An 18,974-nucleotide genomic window follows, 5' to 3' on the forward strand; every position below is an offset into this window, starting at 1 on the left:
TGATAATATGCGTCAAACCCTTATGGCTGACTATTTCACTTCCTTTTCTCAGGCTCCGCTGTGCCCTCACTGCTGGTATTTCCAGTGGCAGCTGTTTCCCACCATATTTGATTGATTTCATTTTGCAGGCTTTACAGTTCAAACACACTTTGTCCAGTGCTTTCAGTCGCTTGAGTCAATTCAATAAACCTGTCTAGGGATATTTTGGTTTCTGCCAGCAATTACTTCTGAATATTCAAATTATTGATACCACAGACTAAAAGCTCATGGAACTCATCACTTAGAAACATAGAGAATAGGAGCAGGAGTAGGCCATTCAGCCCTTTGAGCCTGCTCCACCTTTCATTATGATCATGGCTGATGATCATTGCAAAAACCCAGTCTGCAGGTGCAGCAGGTGATCAAGAAGGTGAATGGAATGTTGGCCTTTATAGCGAGGGGGATAGAATATAAAAGCAGGGAGGTCTTGCAGCAACTGTACAGGGCACTGGTGAGGCCGCAGCTGGAGTACTGTGTGCAGTTTTGGTCCCCTTATTTGCGTAAGGATATATTGGCCTTGGTGGGAGTACAGAGAAGGTTCACCAGGCTGATTCTGGAGGTGAGGGGGTTAGCCTATGAGGAGAGTGGGATGGGATGGATAGGATAGATGAATGTGATGGATAGGATAGAGGTGGAGAGACTCTTCCTGCTCAAAAAAGACAGTAGGACTAGGGGGCACAGCCTCAAGATAAAGGGGGGGCGGTTTAGAACGGAGTTGAGGAGGAACTTCTTCACTCAAAGGGTGGTGAATCTCTGGAATTCTCTGCCCGTTGAAGTGGTGGAGGCTGCCTCGCTAAATATTTTTAAGACGCGGGTTGATGGGTTTTTGATAAGAGAGGGGATTAAGGGTTATGGGGAGAGGGCGGGAAAGTGGAACTGAGCCACGACAGATCAGCCATGATCTTATTGAATGGCGGGGCAGGCTCGAAGGGCTAGATGGCCTACTCCTGCTCCTATTTCTTATGTTCTTATGTTCTGATGAGAGATTGAATAGACTAGGTCTGTACTCATTGGAGTTTAGAAGGCTGAGGGGGGATCCTATAGAGACATATAAGATAATGAAAGGGATGGATAGGGTAGAGGTAGAGAGATTCTTTCCACTTAGAAAGGAAACCAGGACTAGAGGGCACAGCCTCAAAATAAGAGGGGGGCAGTTTAGAACGGGGCTGAGGATGAACTTCTTCACTCAGAGGGTGGTGAATCTCTGGAATTCTCTGCCCCTTGAAGTGGTGGAGGCTACCTCACTGAATATATTTAAGTCAAGGGTAGATAGATTTCTGATCAATAACGGAATTAAGGGTTATGGGGAGAAAGCGGGAACGTGGAACTGAGCCACTTCAGATCAGCCATGACCTTATTGAATGGCGGGGCAGGCTCGAAGGGCTAGATGGCCTACTCCTGCTCCTATTTCTTATGTCCTTACGTTATCAAATTTCCAATGAGAGACAGGCTGCATTCACCATGTTCAGCCATTTAGCAACAAAAGCAGAAACTATCTCCCCGGGGTCCCTAATGGCTGGATGGGACTCATACTGCTGCGTAATAATACAGTGTCGGGGATTGTCCTGGTCCTTCATTAGTGCCACTTACTGGTCAAAGTGTTTACTATGTGGAGCCTCCGGAGATAATACCTTTCTTCTGAGTTTATACATTTGTGGGCCGCAAACTGAGTAAACTGATCTGCTTTTTCATAGAAGTTATTTCTTTGGCAGCAACAAGGTATTGAAGACTTTTGACGTACTGGCCCCAATTTTCAACAACCAGATCAAACAGATCAATTTTACCCCATAATGGCATAGCTATTTGACCATGGTTGGTACAGATGACTTTTTACTTTTGCAGGTTTTCAGGAGTTCCCCATCCAAATTTTGGCTTTTTGTAGGCCAATTTATTTTTGTCACCAATACTGTAGTGCCAAGTAATATGATGAGGAAGCTTTAAATCACAATAGCGGTTTATGAAACAACAGCAATAATTATATCTATATATACTATAGATGGGTTCCATCTACTTGGGTCCACATGGTCAAGGTTCACATGTTCCATTCTGATAGGTCCTGGGAGGGCCACTTGAACCACAAACAATCACCCCTTAAAGGGACCTCGCTATCATACTACCTTAGTCAGAATCAGTCTTTACAGAGCCTGCTACAAACTTCACATCCCGCCCCTCAGCAAGACCAGACTCTGCATAACTACATTACCAGGCTTATGAGTTATTAATTTTTGATATAAACAACTGCACTTCAATTGCACCATCAGTATATTTCAATCAGTAAAATAATGGAAGGCGTTGATATCGGTGTTTACAGTAGAAACACAGCAATGTCTGTTTGTGTCTGCCAAGAGCCACTCAGCCTTGATCAAAACATGAACAAATAAACTGAACTCAAGAGGCGAGGTGAGAGTGTCAGCCTTAGGCATCAAGGGAGCTAGCAGTAGAGTGAATGTGCTATTGGTGAGCACACTGAGGTTTTCTCAGGGAAATGTATGGAAGAATTGTGGCAAATTTTCAGGGAATATCTGTCTGGAGTTCTGCACAGCAAAGTTCCAATGAGACAGGGAAGTTATGGTAGGCTAAAGGAACCATGGTGTACAAAGGCTGTAATAAATCTAGTCAGAAGAAAAGAAAAGCTTACAATAGGTTCAGAGAGCTAGGTAATGTTAGAGATCTAGAAGAGTATACGGCTAATAGGAAGGTTCTTAAGAAGGAAATTAGGAGGGCCAGAAGGGGCCATGAGAAGGTCTTGGCAGGCAGAATTAAGGAAAATCCCAAGACATTCCACAAGTATGTGAAGAGCAAGAAGATAAGTCGTGAAGGAATAGGACGTATCAAGTGTGACAGTGGGAAAGTTTGTATGGAACCGATAGAAATAGCAGAGGTACTTAATGAATACTTTACTTCAGTATTCACAATGGAAAAGGATCTTGTAGTGCAGACTTGCAGCGGGCTGAAAAGCTTGAGCATATCGATATTAAGAAAAAGGATGTGTTGGAGCTTTTGAAAAGCATCAAGTTAGATAAGTCGCCAGGATCAGATGGGATGTACCCCAGGCTACTGTGGGAGGCGAGGGAGGAGATTGCTGAGCCTCTGGCGATGATCTTTGCATCATCAATGGAGACAGGAGTGGTTCTGGAGGATTGCAGATATTGTTCCTTTATTCAAGAAAGGGAGTAGAGATAACCCTGGAAATTATAGACCAGTGAGTCTAATCTCAGTGGTTGGTAAGTTGATGGATAAGATCCTGAGAGGCAGGAGTTACGGACATTTGGAGAGGAATAATATGATTAAGAATAGTCAGCATGGCTTTATCAAAGGCAGATCATGCCTTACGAGCCTGATTAAATTTTTTGAAGATGTGACTAATTGATGAAGGAAGAGCAGTAGATGTAGTATATATAGACTTCAGCAAGGCATTTGATAAGGTGCCCCATGCAAGGCTTATTGAGAAAGTGAGGGGGCATGGGATCCAAGGGGACATTGCTTTGTGGATTCAGAACTGGCTTGCCTGCAGAAGGCAAAGAGTGGTTGTAGATGGGTCATTTTCTGCATGGAGGTCGGTCACCAGTGGAGTGCCCCAGGGATCTGTTCTGGGACCCTTGCTGTTTGTGATTTTTATAAATGACCTGGATGAGGAAGTGGAGGGGTGGGTTGGTAAGTTTGCTGATGACACAAAGGTTGGAGGTGTTGTGGATAATGTGGAGGGATGTCAGAAGTTGCAACGGGACATTGATAGGATGCAAGACTGAGTGGAGAAGTGGCAGATGGAGTTCAACCCAGATAAGTGTGTGGTGATTCATTTTGGCAGGTCAAATAGGATGACAGAATATAATGTTAATGGTAGGACTCTTGGCAATGTGGAAGATCAGAAGGATCTTGGGGTCCGAGTTCATAGGACACTCAAAGCAGCTACACAGGTTGAAGCTGTGGTTAAGAAGGCGTATGGTGTACTGGCCTTCATCAATTGAGAAATTGAATTTAGGAGTCAAGAGATAATGTTGTAGCTAAATAGGACCGTGGTCAGACCCCACTTGGAATACTGTACTTAATTCTGATCGCCTCATTACAGGAAGGATGTGGAAGCCATAGAAAGGGTACAGAGGAGACTTACAAGGATGTTGCCTGGATTGGGGAGCATGCCTTATGAGGATAGGTTGAGGGAGCTTGGCCTTTTTTCCTTGGAGAGACGAAGGATGAGGGGTGACTGCATAGAGGTGTAGAAGATGTTGAGAGGTATTGATCGAGTGGATTCTCAGAGGCTTTTTCCCAGGGCTGAAATGGTTGCCACAAGAGGACACAGGTTTAGGGTGCTGGGGAGTAGGTACAGAGGAGATGTCAGGGGTAAGTTTTTCACTCAGAGGGTGGTGGGTGCATGGAATGGGCTGCCGGCAGTGGTGTGGGCAGATTCGATAGGGTCTTTTAAAAAACTTTTAGATAAGTACATGGAACTTAGTAAGATAGAGGGTAAACTTAGTAATCTCTAAGGTAGGGACATGTTCGGCACAACTTTGTGGGCCGAAGGGTCTGTATTGTGCCGTAGTTTTTCTATGTTTCTAGTTGTTCCACAGGGATTGATGTTGGGACCCTTGCTGTTTGTGATACATATTAATGATTGGATGCGAATGCGGTGAGCACCATTGGGAAATTTGCAGACAACCCAAAGATTGTCCAAGTAGTGGATCGTGTAGAGGACAGCTATAATGTACTTAGTGATATTGATGGGTTCATGGAGCGGTTGGTAAAACGGCAGATGAATTTTAAAATAGAGATGGGTGAGGTGATGCGGTTAGGGAGGTCAAACAGTTCTAGGGAATATACAAAAATGGGAACACACTAAGAGGGGTAGATGAAGTGAGAGAACTTGGTGTACAAGTGTACAGGTCCCTAAGGGGCGGGCTATAAACGCGCAAATAAATGCTGCGTGCAGGAATGGAACGGCGATAATTATGGGGGATTTCAATCTACATATTGATTGGTCGACCCATGTTGGACGTGGTGGGCTCGAGGATGAGTTCTTGGAATGCTGCCAGGAAAGTTTCCTTGAACAGTGTGTGTTGGAGCCGACAAGGGAGCGAGCTATCTTAGATCTCGTGTTATGTAATGAGGCAGGTAGAATTAGGGACCTTGTTGTGAGGGATCCTCTTGGGAAGAGTGATCATTGTATGGTGGAGTTTCTGATGCAGATGGAGGAGGAGAAAGTAGGGTCCCGGACCTGTGTCCTCTGTTTGAACAGAGGGGAGTACGATAAGATGAGAGAGGAACTGGCGAATGTAGACTGGGGGAGCAGATTGGGAGGTAGGTCTGCTGAGGGACAGTGGAGGATCTTTAAGGAGATCTTTCTTAGTGCTCAGCAGAAATTTATTCCGATGGTAAGAAAGAATCGTAGGAGGAGAGATAATCAGCCATGGATAACGAAGGAGGTAAAGGAGAGTATTAAATTAAAAGCTGATGCGTTTAGGGTGGCTAAGAGTAGTGGGCGAGAAGAGGATTGGGAGAGGTTTAAGTATCAACAAAGAATGGCAAAGAAGTTGATAAAGAAAGGAAGGATAAACTATGAATCTAGGCTAGTGCTAAATATAAAAAAGGATAGTAAGAGTTTTTATAAATATATAAAAAGGAGAAGGCTGGCTAGGGTGAATGTTGGACCGTTAGAGGATGAGAGGGGGGATTTAGTAGTGGGGGATGAGGAAATGACTGAGGCCTTGAATAAGTTTTTTATTTCGGTCTTCACGGAGGAGGACGCGAATAGTTTGCCGGGTGTTAACGATGGAAAGATGGTAGGAGTTGAGGGCCTGAATGAGATCATTGTTGCTAGAGAGGCAGTGCTCGACAGACTAGAGGGACTGATGGTGGACAAGTCCCCAGGACCGGATGGAATGCATCCAAGGGTTCTGAAGGAAATGGCGGAGGTGATAGTGGATGCCTTGGTGATTATTTTCCAAACCTCGCTGGATTCCGGGGAAGTGCCGGAAGATTGAGAAACGGCTAATGTTACGCTGCTGTTTAAAAAGGGTAGCAGGCAAAAGGCAGGGAATTATAGGCCGGTTAGTTTAACGTCTGTTGTAGGACAAATGCTTGAATCCGTAATCAAGGAGAAAATAGCGAGGCATCTTGAGGAGAATTGTTTGATAGAGCAGACGCAGCATGGTTTCGTTAAGGGGAAGTCGTGTCTGACGAATTTATTGGAGTTCTTTGAGGATGTGTCTAGTGTGGTGGATAGAGGGGAACTGGTGGATGTGGTGTTTCTCGATTTTCAGAAGGCGTTTGATAAGGTGCCGCACAAAAGGTTGTTACAGGAGGTTAGGGGGCATGGAGTTGGGGGTAGGGTGTTAGCGTGGATAGGGGATTGGCTGTCAAATAGGAGGCAGAGAGTGGGTGTCAATGGGTGCTATTCGGATTGGCGGCTGGTGACTAGTGGAGTGCCCCAGGGATCGGTGCTGGGGCCTCAGCTATTTACCATTTATATAGATGATCTGGAGGAGGGAGCCGAGTGTAAGGTGTCGAAATTTGCTGATGACACAAAGATAAGTGGAACGGCAAATTGTGCGGAGGGTGTGGAAAGTCTGCAGAGGGATCTAGATAGGCTGAGCGAGTGGGCGAGGACCTGGCAGATGGAATACAATGTTGGCAAGTGCGAGGTGGTCCACTTTGGTAGGAATAATGGTAGGAAGGACTACTACTTACAGGACGAAAAGCTGCAGCATGCTACGGTGCAGAGGGACCTCAGGGTCCTTGTGCATGAGTCGCAAAAACCCAGCCTACAGGTGCAGCAGGTGGTCAGGAAGGCAAATGGGATGCTGGCCTTCATAGCGAGGGGGATTGAATATAAAAGTAGGGATGTCTTGCTGTAACTGTACAGAGCACTGGTGAGGCCGCAGCTGGAGTACTGTGTGCAGTTTTGGTCGCCGCACCTGCGCAAGGATATTTTGGCCTTGGAGGGAGTGCAGAGGAGGTCTAGTATCTAGGCTGATACCGGAGTTGAGAGGGTTGAGCTATGTGGAGAGGCTGAATAGACTGGGCTTGTACTCGTTAGAGTTTAGAAGGAGGAGGGGAGATCTCATTGAGACGTATAAGATGATGAAAGGGATGTATAGGGTAGAGGTGGAGAGGTTCTTCCTGCTCAGAAAGGACAGTAGGACTAGAGGGCACAGCCTCAAGATAAGGGGGGGCAGTTTAGAATGGAGTTGAGGAGGAACTTCTTCACTCAAAGGGTGGTGAATCTCTGGAATTCTCTGCCTGTTGAAGTGGTGGACGCTGCCTCGCTAAATATATTTAAGACGCGGGTAGATAGGTTTTTGATAGACAGGGGAATTAAGGGTTATGGGGAGAAAGCGGGAAAGTGGAACTGATCCACTTCAGATCAGCCATGATCTTATTGAATGGCGGGGCAGCCTCAAAGGGCTAGATAGCCTACTCCTGCTCCTATTTCTTATGTTCTTATTCTTATGTTCGAAAGACTGCAGTTCAAGCAGACCAGGTTGTAAAGAAGGCCAATGGAATGCTGTCCTTCATTGGCAGCGGTATAGAATTAAAAAGTAAGTTTGTAATGTTGGAATTGTATAAAACACTGGTGAGGCCACAACTGGAGTATTGTGAGCAGTTCTGGTCAGCACATTACAGGAAGGAGGTAATTATTCTGGAGAGAGGGCAGAGGAGATTTACAAGGATGTTGCCAGGGCTGGAAAGGTGTAGCTAAGAAAAGAGATTGGATGGGTTGGGGTTTTCTTTGGAATAGAGAAAGCTGAGGGGTGACTTGATAGAGCGGTAGAAAATTATAAGTGGGAGAGACAGAGTGGACAGGATAAAATTGTTTCCTTTGATGGAGAATTCTAGAACCGGGGACATAGGTTCACTGGCGGTAGGTGTGGAGAAGACATGAGGAAGTTTTTTTTTGCAGAATATGGAGGGTGTCTGGAATTTGCTGCCCGAGTTGGTGGTAGGCGCAGAGATCCAAACTCTTTTAAGCACCCGGATCTGCACCTTAAGCTGCAGGGCTACGGGCTGGGTGCTGGAAGGTGGGATTAGAAAGGGCACCTGGGTGTTCTGGCTGACACGGACAAGATGGACCAAATGGCCTCCACCTGTGCTGTAACTTTTCTATGGTTGTCCTGTGATCAGAGTTTGAGTAAATTCAGCTTACATTCTCTGGAGTTAAAAGAATAAGAGGTGATTTCCTTGAAGCCAAGAGGATTCTGAAGGGGTTTGATAGGACAAATATTGAGAGGTTTCCACTGGTCGGGAAGCTAAAACATAGCCACACATTCTCAGGATAAGGGGTTGATCACTCAGGGTTGAGATGAGGAGAAATGAATTGACTCGAGGAGTTGTAAATCATGAAATTCTTTAGACCAAAGGATTGTGGATTCTTCATCATTGCTCCATTATTTAATGCTGGGACAGGTTTTTAATCTTTGCAGGAATCAAGGGAAGCTGAAACAGTTCCAATGAAGAGACATATTTAACTCAAAATGTGAACTCTGTTTCCCCCTCCACAAATGCTTCCAGACCTGCTGAGTGTTTGCAGCATGCTGTTTCCATTCCAATCTCTAGCATCCACAGCATTTTGTTTTTATTTTTGCATTACGTTTTGTGTTGTAGGTGATGTGTCCCCAATACCAATGATGCCCATTGCTCAATCCCAGTTTGTTCCCCTGGCAGAAGTGCTTTGCTGTGTTATCTCCGAGATGAATAGAAGTCATAAAATTGTGACCCAGGAAGCCCTGATGGAATTTTTGGTCAAGTGCTATCCAGGTAATGTGATTCTCGTGCATATCTTGAATCACGTCAGTAGCTGGTTCCCTGAGCAGGTGTTCATATACCTCAGTTAGACTCCATGTCCTTAAAAGCCATATACTCCTTCCCAACAGCTGCTCCATTTTCCTATTATTTTGCATGAAAATAAGAAACTAGTTCCCCTCTCCTTTAGATCCTGTCCCATCCCTTGCAGTTAACTTCTCCCTTGACAATTCTTTACCTGTACCTGTCTCACCAGCGGCCCCACCACCCATAAGATATAGGAGGAAAATTAGGCCATTCAGCCCATTGAGTCTGCTCCGCCATTCAATCATGGCTGATAAGTTTTTCAACCCTATTCTGCTTTTTCCCCACAGCCTTTGATCCCTTTATAATTAAGGACCTATCTATCTCTGTCTTAAATGCACTCACTGGCCCAGCCTCCACAGCCTTTTGTGACAATGAATTCCATAGATTCACCACCTTCTGGCTGAAGAAATTCCTCCTCATCTCAGGTCTAAATGATCGTCCCTTTACTCTGAGGCTGTGCCCTTAGATTTTAGTCTCACCTAATGGAACATTTTCCCCACATCAACTCCATCCTGACTTTTCAGTATCCTGTAAATTTCAGTGAGATTCCCCCCTCATCCTAAACTTTGAGCACAGACTCAGAGTCCTCAAACACTTCTCATATGTCAAGCTTTTCATTCCCAGGATCATTTTCGTGAACCTCCTCTGGACCCCTTCCAAGGCCAGTACACTCCACGGCCCCCCCACCCCCAATCACCTCTGCTCCCACCACCCTGCCTTCCCCATCTCCAATTCGTGCCTCAGTAGTCCCCAACCCCTCTCTCTCTCGTCCCCCAACCTCACCTCTCCCGTGCACCCCATCCCCTGACCTTCAGCCTGCCTGACACTCCTCTCATCCCTGCTTCTCCCTGCCCTCACCCTGTCTCCAAACCCAGCTCCCCAACCCTTCCGGCGCCTCATTCCTCTTTCACCCATCCAACTCTCCTCAACCCTGCCTCTTCCATGTTCCCATAGCCCCTACCCCTCCCACATGCCTTGTGCTTCACTTGCCTTTCCCAACCCATCCCACTCTCCCTTCAACCTCCATTCCTCCTTCACCTCCATTACATTCCTCCTCCACTTTTCCCTCAACCTGCCCACTTCTTCCTGGTCTGCCCCTTTTTGCCTTCTTCCTAATTCTTCGTTTTAATGTTGTAGATATGGCTACACCATCTCAGGAAATTCTGCATAATGCCTTGGGCTTGTTAATTCAGGACAGGAAGATTTATCATACTGGAGAAGGCTATTTCATCGTCACTCCACACACTTATTTCATTGCTGGTAACAAGGGGAAACAAAGTCATCCACGGGTGCTGTCTGATGAGCACAGCACCTCACTTACTGCTGCGACTTACCTAGTGAGTGTGGAGAATGATGATGAGCCAGTAAAGGAGAAGGTCCTTTCTGATCGACTTCCTCACTGCAAATCCTGTCGATGCTTCAGCCAGCAAGAGGTGGCTAAACAGCAGCCAGAGCAGCAACTCGCCATGGAGGGGATCACAGGCCAGGGGAACTGCAAGGAGGACAAGCCAGCAGTTCAGCACAGAGCCATCTCTACATCGGCTAGGCACCAGAGGAGTGAGCACAGCAGGGTTAAAGAGAAACAAAATCCCATCCAAAAGTTTGGCCTCAGCCTATTCCGGTGCAAGACAAAGAAGTCAGGCACTAAGAGAATGTATGGGACCTTCTCAGCCCAATTTCCCCCAGAGGAGTGGCCCGTCCGTGACGAGAGCAGCCTGGGCAACATTCCCCGCGAGGTGGAGCACCAACTCATCAAACGCATCAATCCTGCACTGACTATGGAAAACCTGCTCAGGCATACTCTACTGATGAAAGTAGGCAGAGAGAACACTGAGCCCGATCACAACACCAACTCAGTGGAACAGCTGATCAGCAAGCAGAGGCATCATTCTAAAGGCAGCCAGCAAAAGGCACAGGCTGGACCACGGCAGCATCGGAGAGCACGGTTCAGCAGGGAGAAGAGGCTGAAGCGTGGGAAGTCATTGCAAATGAGCGAGAGTCTGCTGAAGACTGAGAGTGAGCTGAAAGCGAAGGAAATGGCCAATCCCAGAAGAAGTGAAGATGAGCAAAGGCTGCCCGAAGAGCCAAAGATTCAGGCCGGCAGGAGTAACAACCTAAGCCCACACTTCTTCAAGAAGAGAATCAACAATCCTTTCTCCAAACACCATCATGCTCGAAATGCCATCAGCCGGAGGACTGAGGGCTGTCGCAGGCTTGGGAGGAAGTCACAGTCCCTCGACTCCCCCACCAGGGCAAGTAGTGCTGTCTTAGTGAGGGAGAGCACGAAGGACAAGTTTCAACTTAATGTTGCTTGTAATATTAGGACAAGTGAGGGAGATTCCAAGGAGCAGCCACAAAACTGTGCTGTTAAGACAAGAAAACAAAATCAGGCTTACAAGAACCATCATATCCCCACTGGCTGTCCAGTCCACGATCACCTGAGCAAAAGCCAAACACCTATCCCATCCACAGGTGATCATATTTCAAACCATATTCATTTTCCTGGTCGAGCTGCAGAGAAATCTCAGCAACAGCAGGAGAAAGGGGATTGTGACAGTGTGTCAAAGCAGGGGATGAGTCATGACTATAGTGATGGTTCTGTGCCTCAATCTTGGCAAGATCAGGCTCCCAAACAGGCACAAAATCCTGCTATCCCTACAACACTGAACTCTGGGAGTGTGGAGAGGTTCCTAAACCATTCTCATCCATTCAGGACACAGCTAATACCGCAGGTGCAAGCCTGCCTTTCAGAGGGTGAAACAGCCAGCCAGCCAGAAACTGAGAGAGGGCAGAGTGCAAGCTATACTGATGAGGACCAAACCCTGTACCAGAGAGAGCTTGATGAGGACGATGCTTGCAGCTCACTTTACCTCAATGATGATGTTGAAGTCACACTCTGCTGCCAGTCACCCACAGTCCTGCCAGGCCTCAGCAGTTGCAATGACCTTGGTAATGAATGTGTGCCAGCTACGGCCTCCAATGACAGCTGGCTTTTAACCAAAATTCTGCTGCAGGAACAGCAAGCTGAAACCTGTATGTTTGGTGAACAGCATGTGGCCAACTGGTTAGAAGTGAGTAATCGCAGTTTGGAGCAATCCAAGGAATGCTACATACAGCTTCACAGATATCATCCAATGTCACAGCTGACATATAAACATCTGGAGGAAGAGGAGAGTGGGTGTGGAGAGGCACCAGAGCTTCTGGAGAGCAGTATATTTGATTACTGTGCTGCACTAGGTGCTGAGGCTGGAGCAGAGACTCTCCAAAATCACAGGAATAAAGGCACCAGAAACCCAGCCAGCCAGGAACGCTGGTCTGAGCATCAAGGAATGAAAACTCAACTGATGAGAAATTTGGAGCGCAGCCTGCAATTACTTCACCACTCTCACAACACTGCATTATCACAGACAAGTCAGGAGGAGAACATTCATCTGGAGACACTGGAGAACCTCAGCATTACTGGAGATAGCGGCATTGATTCACCACGGTAAGTGTTCAGAGAGTCAGAAATTGAGGGGTCCAACTGGGGTCAGGAGGGATGAGAATGGGACGAGCATTGGAAAGGTATCGCTGGGGTCAGTGACATCACTGATGGAGAACAATATCAAAAAATGATTTTCTGGTCATGATCATATTGCTGTTTGTGTGCTAATTGATTGTCGTGTTTTTGCCATTTGTTAAGGACCAGACAGAAACTCCAAGGTATATTGTGAATTTAGCCTAGACCCCAATTTAAGCATTTGATTTTTGCATTAGGATGATCATAAGGTGTTTCACTCCAGGTATGATTCAATTGACTCACTAGGAAGCTTTTATCGAAACAAACTTTATTAAAAACACAGTTACAATGTAACAAAAAGGATTTACCACTTAAAATACCTAAACATGACAAAGTATAAATCTTAACAGTTAACTATCTGTGTTGTTCTAATTTAAAGCAATATCCCCATAGACATATACCCTTCTCTAAAATTAGTGAGCACAAAAGAGTATGCTGATTTCCAGCCTTTTAACACTTCTGGACAGAGATCCTGACAGCTGTTTCCAGAGAAGGATATATGCTCAAAACAACAGAACTTGAGAGGCCTGATAATCTACAACGCAAGGTACTTAAGGAAGTGGCTCTAGAAATAGTGGATGCATTGGTGGTCATCTTCCAGGATTTTGTAGACTCTGGAACAGTCCCTGCAGTTTGGAGGGTAGCAAATGTCACTCCAATATTCAAAAAGGAAAGTAGAGAGAAAACAGGGAATTATAGACCAGTAAGCCTAACATCGATAGTGGGGAAAATTCTCAAATCCATTATCAAGGACTTTAAAGCAGAGCATTTAGAAAGCAGTGGCAGGATCAGACAGAGTCGGCATGGATTTATAAAGGGGAAATCCCACTTGGTAAATCTGTTGGAATTCTTTGAAAATGTAACTAGTAGAGTTGACGAGGGGGAACCAGTCGATGTGCTGTATTTAGACTTTCAGAAAGCGTTTGACAGAGTCCCGCACAAGATATTCTCATGCAAGGTTAAACACATGAGACTGGGGGAAATGTATTGAGATGGATAGAAAACTGATTGGCAGGGAGGAAACAAAGAGTAGGAATTAATGGGTGCTTTTCAAATTGGCAGGCAGTAACTAGTGGGGTGCCACAGGGATCGGCGCAGGGACCCCAGCTATTCACAATATATATAAATGATTTGGATGCGGGAACAAAATGGAACATCTCAAAGTTTGCACATGATACAAAGTTGGATGGGAGGGTGAACAGTGACGAGGATGCAGAGATCCTTCAGAATGATTTGGACAGACTTGGTGAGTGGGCAAATCAATGTCAGATGTAGTATAATTTGGAGAAGTGAGACTATGAGAATCCTCTGCCTGTTGAAGTGGTGGAGGCTACCTTGCTAAATATATTAAAAAAAGTCACGGGTAGATAGGTTTTTGATAGACAAGGGAATTAAGGGTTATGGGGAGAAAGCGGGAAAGTGGAACTGATCCACTTCAGATCAGCCATGATCTTATTGAATGGCGGGGCAGGCTCGAAGGGCTAGATGGCCGACTCCTGCTCCTATTTTTTATGTTCTTAAATGTTATAAGGGCCTCTGCTCCACCACCCTTTCAGGCAGTGAATTCCAGACTCCCAACACCCTTTGTGTGATAATACTTTTCCGCAAACCTTCTCTATACCTCCTGCCCCTTAGCTTAAATCTATGCCACCTGCTTATTGATACCTCCACCAAGGGTTTCTTCCTAGCTGTTCTGTCTATGCCCCTCATAATTATATAGATCTCCACCATGCCCCCCAAAGTCTCCTCTGCTCCAAAGAAGACAATCCCAGTCTATTCAATCTCTCTTCATAACTAAAACTTTCCAGCCCAGGCAATATCCTGGTAAATCTCCTCTGACCCTTTCCAATGTTATCACATCTCTCCTATAATGTAGATTCCAGAACTGCTCACAGTACTCTAGCTATGACCTAACCAACATTTTATATAATTTCACCATAATCTCTTTGCTCTTAAGCCCTGTGCCTCAGCTACTAAAGGCAAGTATACCACATGCCTTCTTAACCACTTTATCTCTCTAAAGGGAGCGGTGTATGTGTACACTAAGATCATTTTGATCCTTGGTGCTTCCTAGAGTCCTGTCACTCATCATATATTGCCTTGCCTTGTTTGCTCTGTCCAAGTGTATCACTTCACACTTATCCAATTGAACTCCATTTGCCCCTGATTGGCCCATCTGACTAGTCCCATCTATATGCGCCTGTATTCTAAGACTGTCCTCCTCACTATTTATCACCCCACCAATTTTCGTATCATCCGCAAACTTACTGATTAACCCTCCTACATTCAAGTCTAAATCATTTATATAAACCACAAAGTTTAATACTTTATTTATTAGGCTTACATTAACACTGCAATGAAGTTACTATGAAAATGCCCTAGTTGCCACACTCCGGCACCTGTTTTGGGTACACTGAGGGAGAATTTAGCGTGGCCAATGCACCTAGCCAGCACATCTTTCTGACTGTGGGAGGAAACTGGAGCACCCGGAGGAAACCCATGTAGACATGGGAAGAACGTGCAGACCCTGCACAGACAGTGAACCAAGCCCGAATCAGACCCAGATCCCTGACGCTTTGAGGTAGCAGTGTTAACCACTGTGCCACCTGTTAGATTCAAGAATTTGCCCCGTGGCCTGGTAAGTTTATTAGGAGTTCCTTCTTATTCTTACAAGATGTTCACAGACTGTTCTATTGTTCTCTCTCTCTTAGCGGTACTATTGTGCATATCCTCCTTTCTCATGTGCAAACAAGGAAAAGGATTTTCCAGTATCAGGGATTCCTAATGCTGGAGCTTCCTTCAGCCACTGAAAAGTCTGTTTTTGTCCCTCATTCAGTTCTATTTATTCCTTTGACTCCTTTTTCCCCTTAAGAAGGTCCGTTGTCCCAATTGTGTATACGAATCTACCCAGTATCAATTGTAGTTGCATATACAAATTGGATAATGGAATTAGTCTGTGGCATCTCTTGAAGGTGGCTTTGCAATGTCAGATGATAAACTGTGGGGCTGTTGTGAAATCCCTCAGGGAATCTAGTCTATGTTGTTGGTCTATTGTAAAGGCAAACCAAGGTTGAATCTCAGGTGCTAAGGGAACAAACCAAAAACCATTTGCCATGTTGATTACTGAAAACCACTTGTGCTCCGGTGATGAGGCATTAAAGATGGTAGAAGGATCAGCTACCACTTGTTGATGAGCATTCCTATAATCTATTGTCAACCTCCAAGTTCCATTCTCTTTCTTTACTGGCCAAACAGGACTGTTGGATACACTGAGTCTTAATCAATATTCCCCTTTTCACCAACTGGTTCGCAATGGGCTGGATCCCACCTATAGCTGTCTGCCTAACGGGTTACTGCCAAGTGCAGGGTGAAGGGTCCCAGTAAAGGTTACTGGGTCCATTTGTAACAGTCCACAATCATTCTTGTCTTTAGCCTAAACCAGGTGTTCCTTCAGTTCATCTTTCTCCAGTAGCCTGATACTTCAGGTGATCTTCCCCTTAGAGAGATACAGAGACGAGTTCACCTGAGTAAGCACATCCATTCCCAGGAACACCTGTATACATGCTAACTCTGCTCCAGTGTCCAGTAAACAACTCACATAAAGGCCATCTGCTTGTGTTGTAAGAGGACAAACAGTGGTAGAGTAGGCTTTATTTAGTAGGCTTTAGAGTAGGCAATTGTTTTATGCCACTTGCAGGGCTGCTTCCTGTTGTTGAGCAGTAAGCTATTTAAACTGCTCTATTCATCTATCTGGTTCATCTTTAGCATTCTTCTCAGGATTCCTGTTCTGCCTTCCCCAATCTCGTACCCATGCTAGGCATGTTTTCGCCCAATGGCCTTCCTTTCCACAATTATGACACTGAACCTGGACATCTGTCATTGGTCAAATGCACTGCCATTTGTATGGCTCTAATGTTCACAGTCATATCCCGTTCTAGCCGTCTGATATGTAATCAACCGAGTATAGATAGTGCCTCCTTCTTCCCAATCCAGTTTGTTAACTTTCAGCATTTTGAAAAAATCTGATTTGAAGCCAGCAACAAACACCAGTTTTAATGGCATCAACGTACTTCTATGTTTTCTGTGGTTACTTCCAGAATGCTCGAGCCAATTTACCCTAAAGCATTCTTGATAATCGGAGATTTCTTCATTCACTTTCTGCTGACATGATGCTATTTTACCCCAGTCTGTTTTGCTTGCCATGTATGCCATATACCACAGTTGGATTTAATTTCATCCTCCCTTGAGGTTTTGTCTGTCCTGACCTACTCCTCCCTCTACATCAGTCAACAATGTCCCACTTTTCCTGTTGGAACCATAAAGGTTAATATCTACACACCATCCAACAGGTGAAGCCTATAAATTCCTTTCAGTCGCTTCAAAATGTCCTGTGTTTTTGCTCCACTTTGTTTAGGGTGAGGTATTTCTTTAGTCCATTGATTGATCTTTTCTGAGTCTGCAGATTTATCGGTTGCCATGTTACCATATTTGTTCTGGGTATGAGTGACTCTTGGGTGTTACTTCTGCTTCCTCAATTTCAGAGCCCTCTGAGGAAGACTCATCTCCTCCCATAGACTTCCCTTAACTGTCTTGCCCGTACCTGTTGTTCAATTCGTTCCAGAACAGGGTACATTTTGGGACTGAGTGATGGAGTTTCATTGTGCTTTTTCAGGACCACAATCTCGTCTGCAAGTTTCTGATATTTCTGTTTCTCCTCCTTTCTAAGAGGTAAAGATTGCGGCTAAATCTTTCGATCCAATTCCACACGATTCACTGTCTGAGTTGACTCACCATGGTGAGGGACTAGTGATTATGGTCCTTGCTGAATAATGTCTTGGCTTTTCCCCACGCTGCCTAATATCGTACAAGGTCCATTGCCCGCTAGAGGCTCCATACTTCCGCTGAATTTTGAAACACATTTTCTGTAACTTGAGCCACTGTTCTACAAACGCTTTCAATTGTCTCATCATTTCTAGTTCTGTTACATCTGGAGAGGCCATTCCACCCTGCGCTTTGGTAGGTAAATAACTTTTACTGGTCTTTTCTGCTGTTTGATTTGATTTATTATTGTCACGTATTAGCATACAGTGAAAAGTACTGTTTCGTGCACACTAAACAGACAAACATAGAGAAGGAAAGGAGAGGGTGCAGAATATAGTGGATTCCCCATGGTTTCCCACAGTAGGCTCATGAAGAAAGTAAGGAGGTGTGGGATAGAAGGAAATTTGGCCAATTGGATAAGTAACTGGCTGTCTCATAGAAAGAAGTCTGACGACATGAGGTTTAAGTCCAACCAATTTATTAGTTGGCTGGCCTTAAACCTGGTGTTGTCAGACTTCTTATTGTGTTTACCTCAGTCCAACGCCAGCATCTCCACATCATGTCTCATAGAAGACAGAGGGTGGTGATGGAAGGAAAATTTTCAGACTGGAGATCAGTTACCAGCGGTGTACCACAGGGATCAGTGCTGGGTCCTCTGCTATTTGTGATTTTTATCAATGACTTGGAAGAGGAGAGCTGAAGGGTGGGTTAGTAAATTTGCTGATGACACCAAGATTGGTGGAGTGGTGGAGGAGGTGGAGGGCTGTTGTAGGCTGCAAAGAGACATTGATAGGATGCAGAGCTGAGCCAAAAAGTGGCAGATGGAGTTTAACCCTGATAAGTGCGAGGTGATTCATTTTGATAGAACAAACTTGAATGCGGATTACAGGGTCAATGGCAGGGTTCTGAGGAATGTGAAGGAACAGAGAGATCTTAGGGTTCATATCCACAGATCTCTGAAGGTTGCCACTCAAGTGGTTAGAGCCGTGAAGAAGGCTTATAGTGTGTTAGCGTTTATTAACAGGGGGTTTGAGTTTAAGAGCTGTGGGGTAATGCTGGAACTATATTGGACCCTAGTGAGACCGCATTTGGAATATTGTGTGCAGTTCTGGTCACCTCTCTATAAGAAGGATGTGGAAGCATTGGAGAGAGTGCAGAGGAGATTTACCAGGATGCTGCCTGGTTTGGAGGGTAGGTCTTATGAGGAAAGGTTGAGGAAGCTGGGGCTTTTCTCTTTAGAGCAGAGGAGGATGAGAGGTGACTTAATAGAGGTTTATAAGATGACGTGGGGGATTGATAGAGTGGACGTGCAGAGACTATTTCCTCGGGTGAATGTAGCTGTTACTAGGGAGCATAACTATAAGGTTCATAGTGGGAGATATAGGAGGGATGTCCGAGGTAGATTCTCCACTCAGAGAGTGGTTGGGGTGTGGAATGCACTGCCTGCTGTGATAGTGGAGTCGGACACTTTAGGAACTTACAAGCGGTTATTGGATAGGCACATGGATCACAGCAGAACGAAAGGCTGTGGGATCTTGGGTTTGGACAAAGCTCGGCACAACATTGAGGGCTGAAGGCCCTGCACTGTGCTGTACTGTTCTATGTTTCTATGTTTCTATAGTGTCATAGCTAGGGTGCAGAGAAAAATCAACTTAATGCAAGGTAGTCTGACAGCAGCAGGGAAGAAGCTCATGACCTTAGACTTTTGTATCTTTCTCCCGACGGAAGAAGG

The 18,974-nt window shown here is 45.3% G+C and overlaps 1 protein-coding gene across 7 annotated transcripts in view; it reads left to right on the forward strand.

The window, feature by feature from the left end:
* Positions 1-18,974, forward strand: part of stox1 (storkhead box 1) — a 39,388-nt gene that overhangs the window by 14,050 nt on the left and 6,364 nt on the right. For 3 of the 7 annotated variants that reach the window (XM_080205364.1, XM_080205365.1, XM_080205363.1), the window contains exons 2-3: positions 8,638-8,790; positions 10,000-12,349. In XM_080205364.1, coding sequence (XP_080061490.1) covers positions 8,638-8,790; positions 10,000-12,349 — 2,503 coding nt within the window. Of the gene's footprint in view, positions 1-8,637; positions 8,791-9,999; positions 12,350-13,483; positions 13,847-17,397; positions 17,887-18,974 lie in introns of those variants that run through there. The other 4 variants (XM_080205367.1, XM_080205368.1, XM_080205366.1 and 1 more) reach the window with 4 other exon arrangements.

This window comes from Carcharhinus amblyrhynchos, chromosome 17, assembly GCF_965287045.1.
Source record: "Carcharhinus amblyrhynchos chromosome 17, sCarAmb.v2.hapA, whole genome shotgun sequence".
In the NCBI taxonomy this organism is placed as follows: Eukaryota; Metazoa; Chordata; class Chondrichthyes; order Carcharhiniformes; family Carcharhinidae; genus Carcharhinus; species Carcharhinus amblyrhynchos.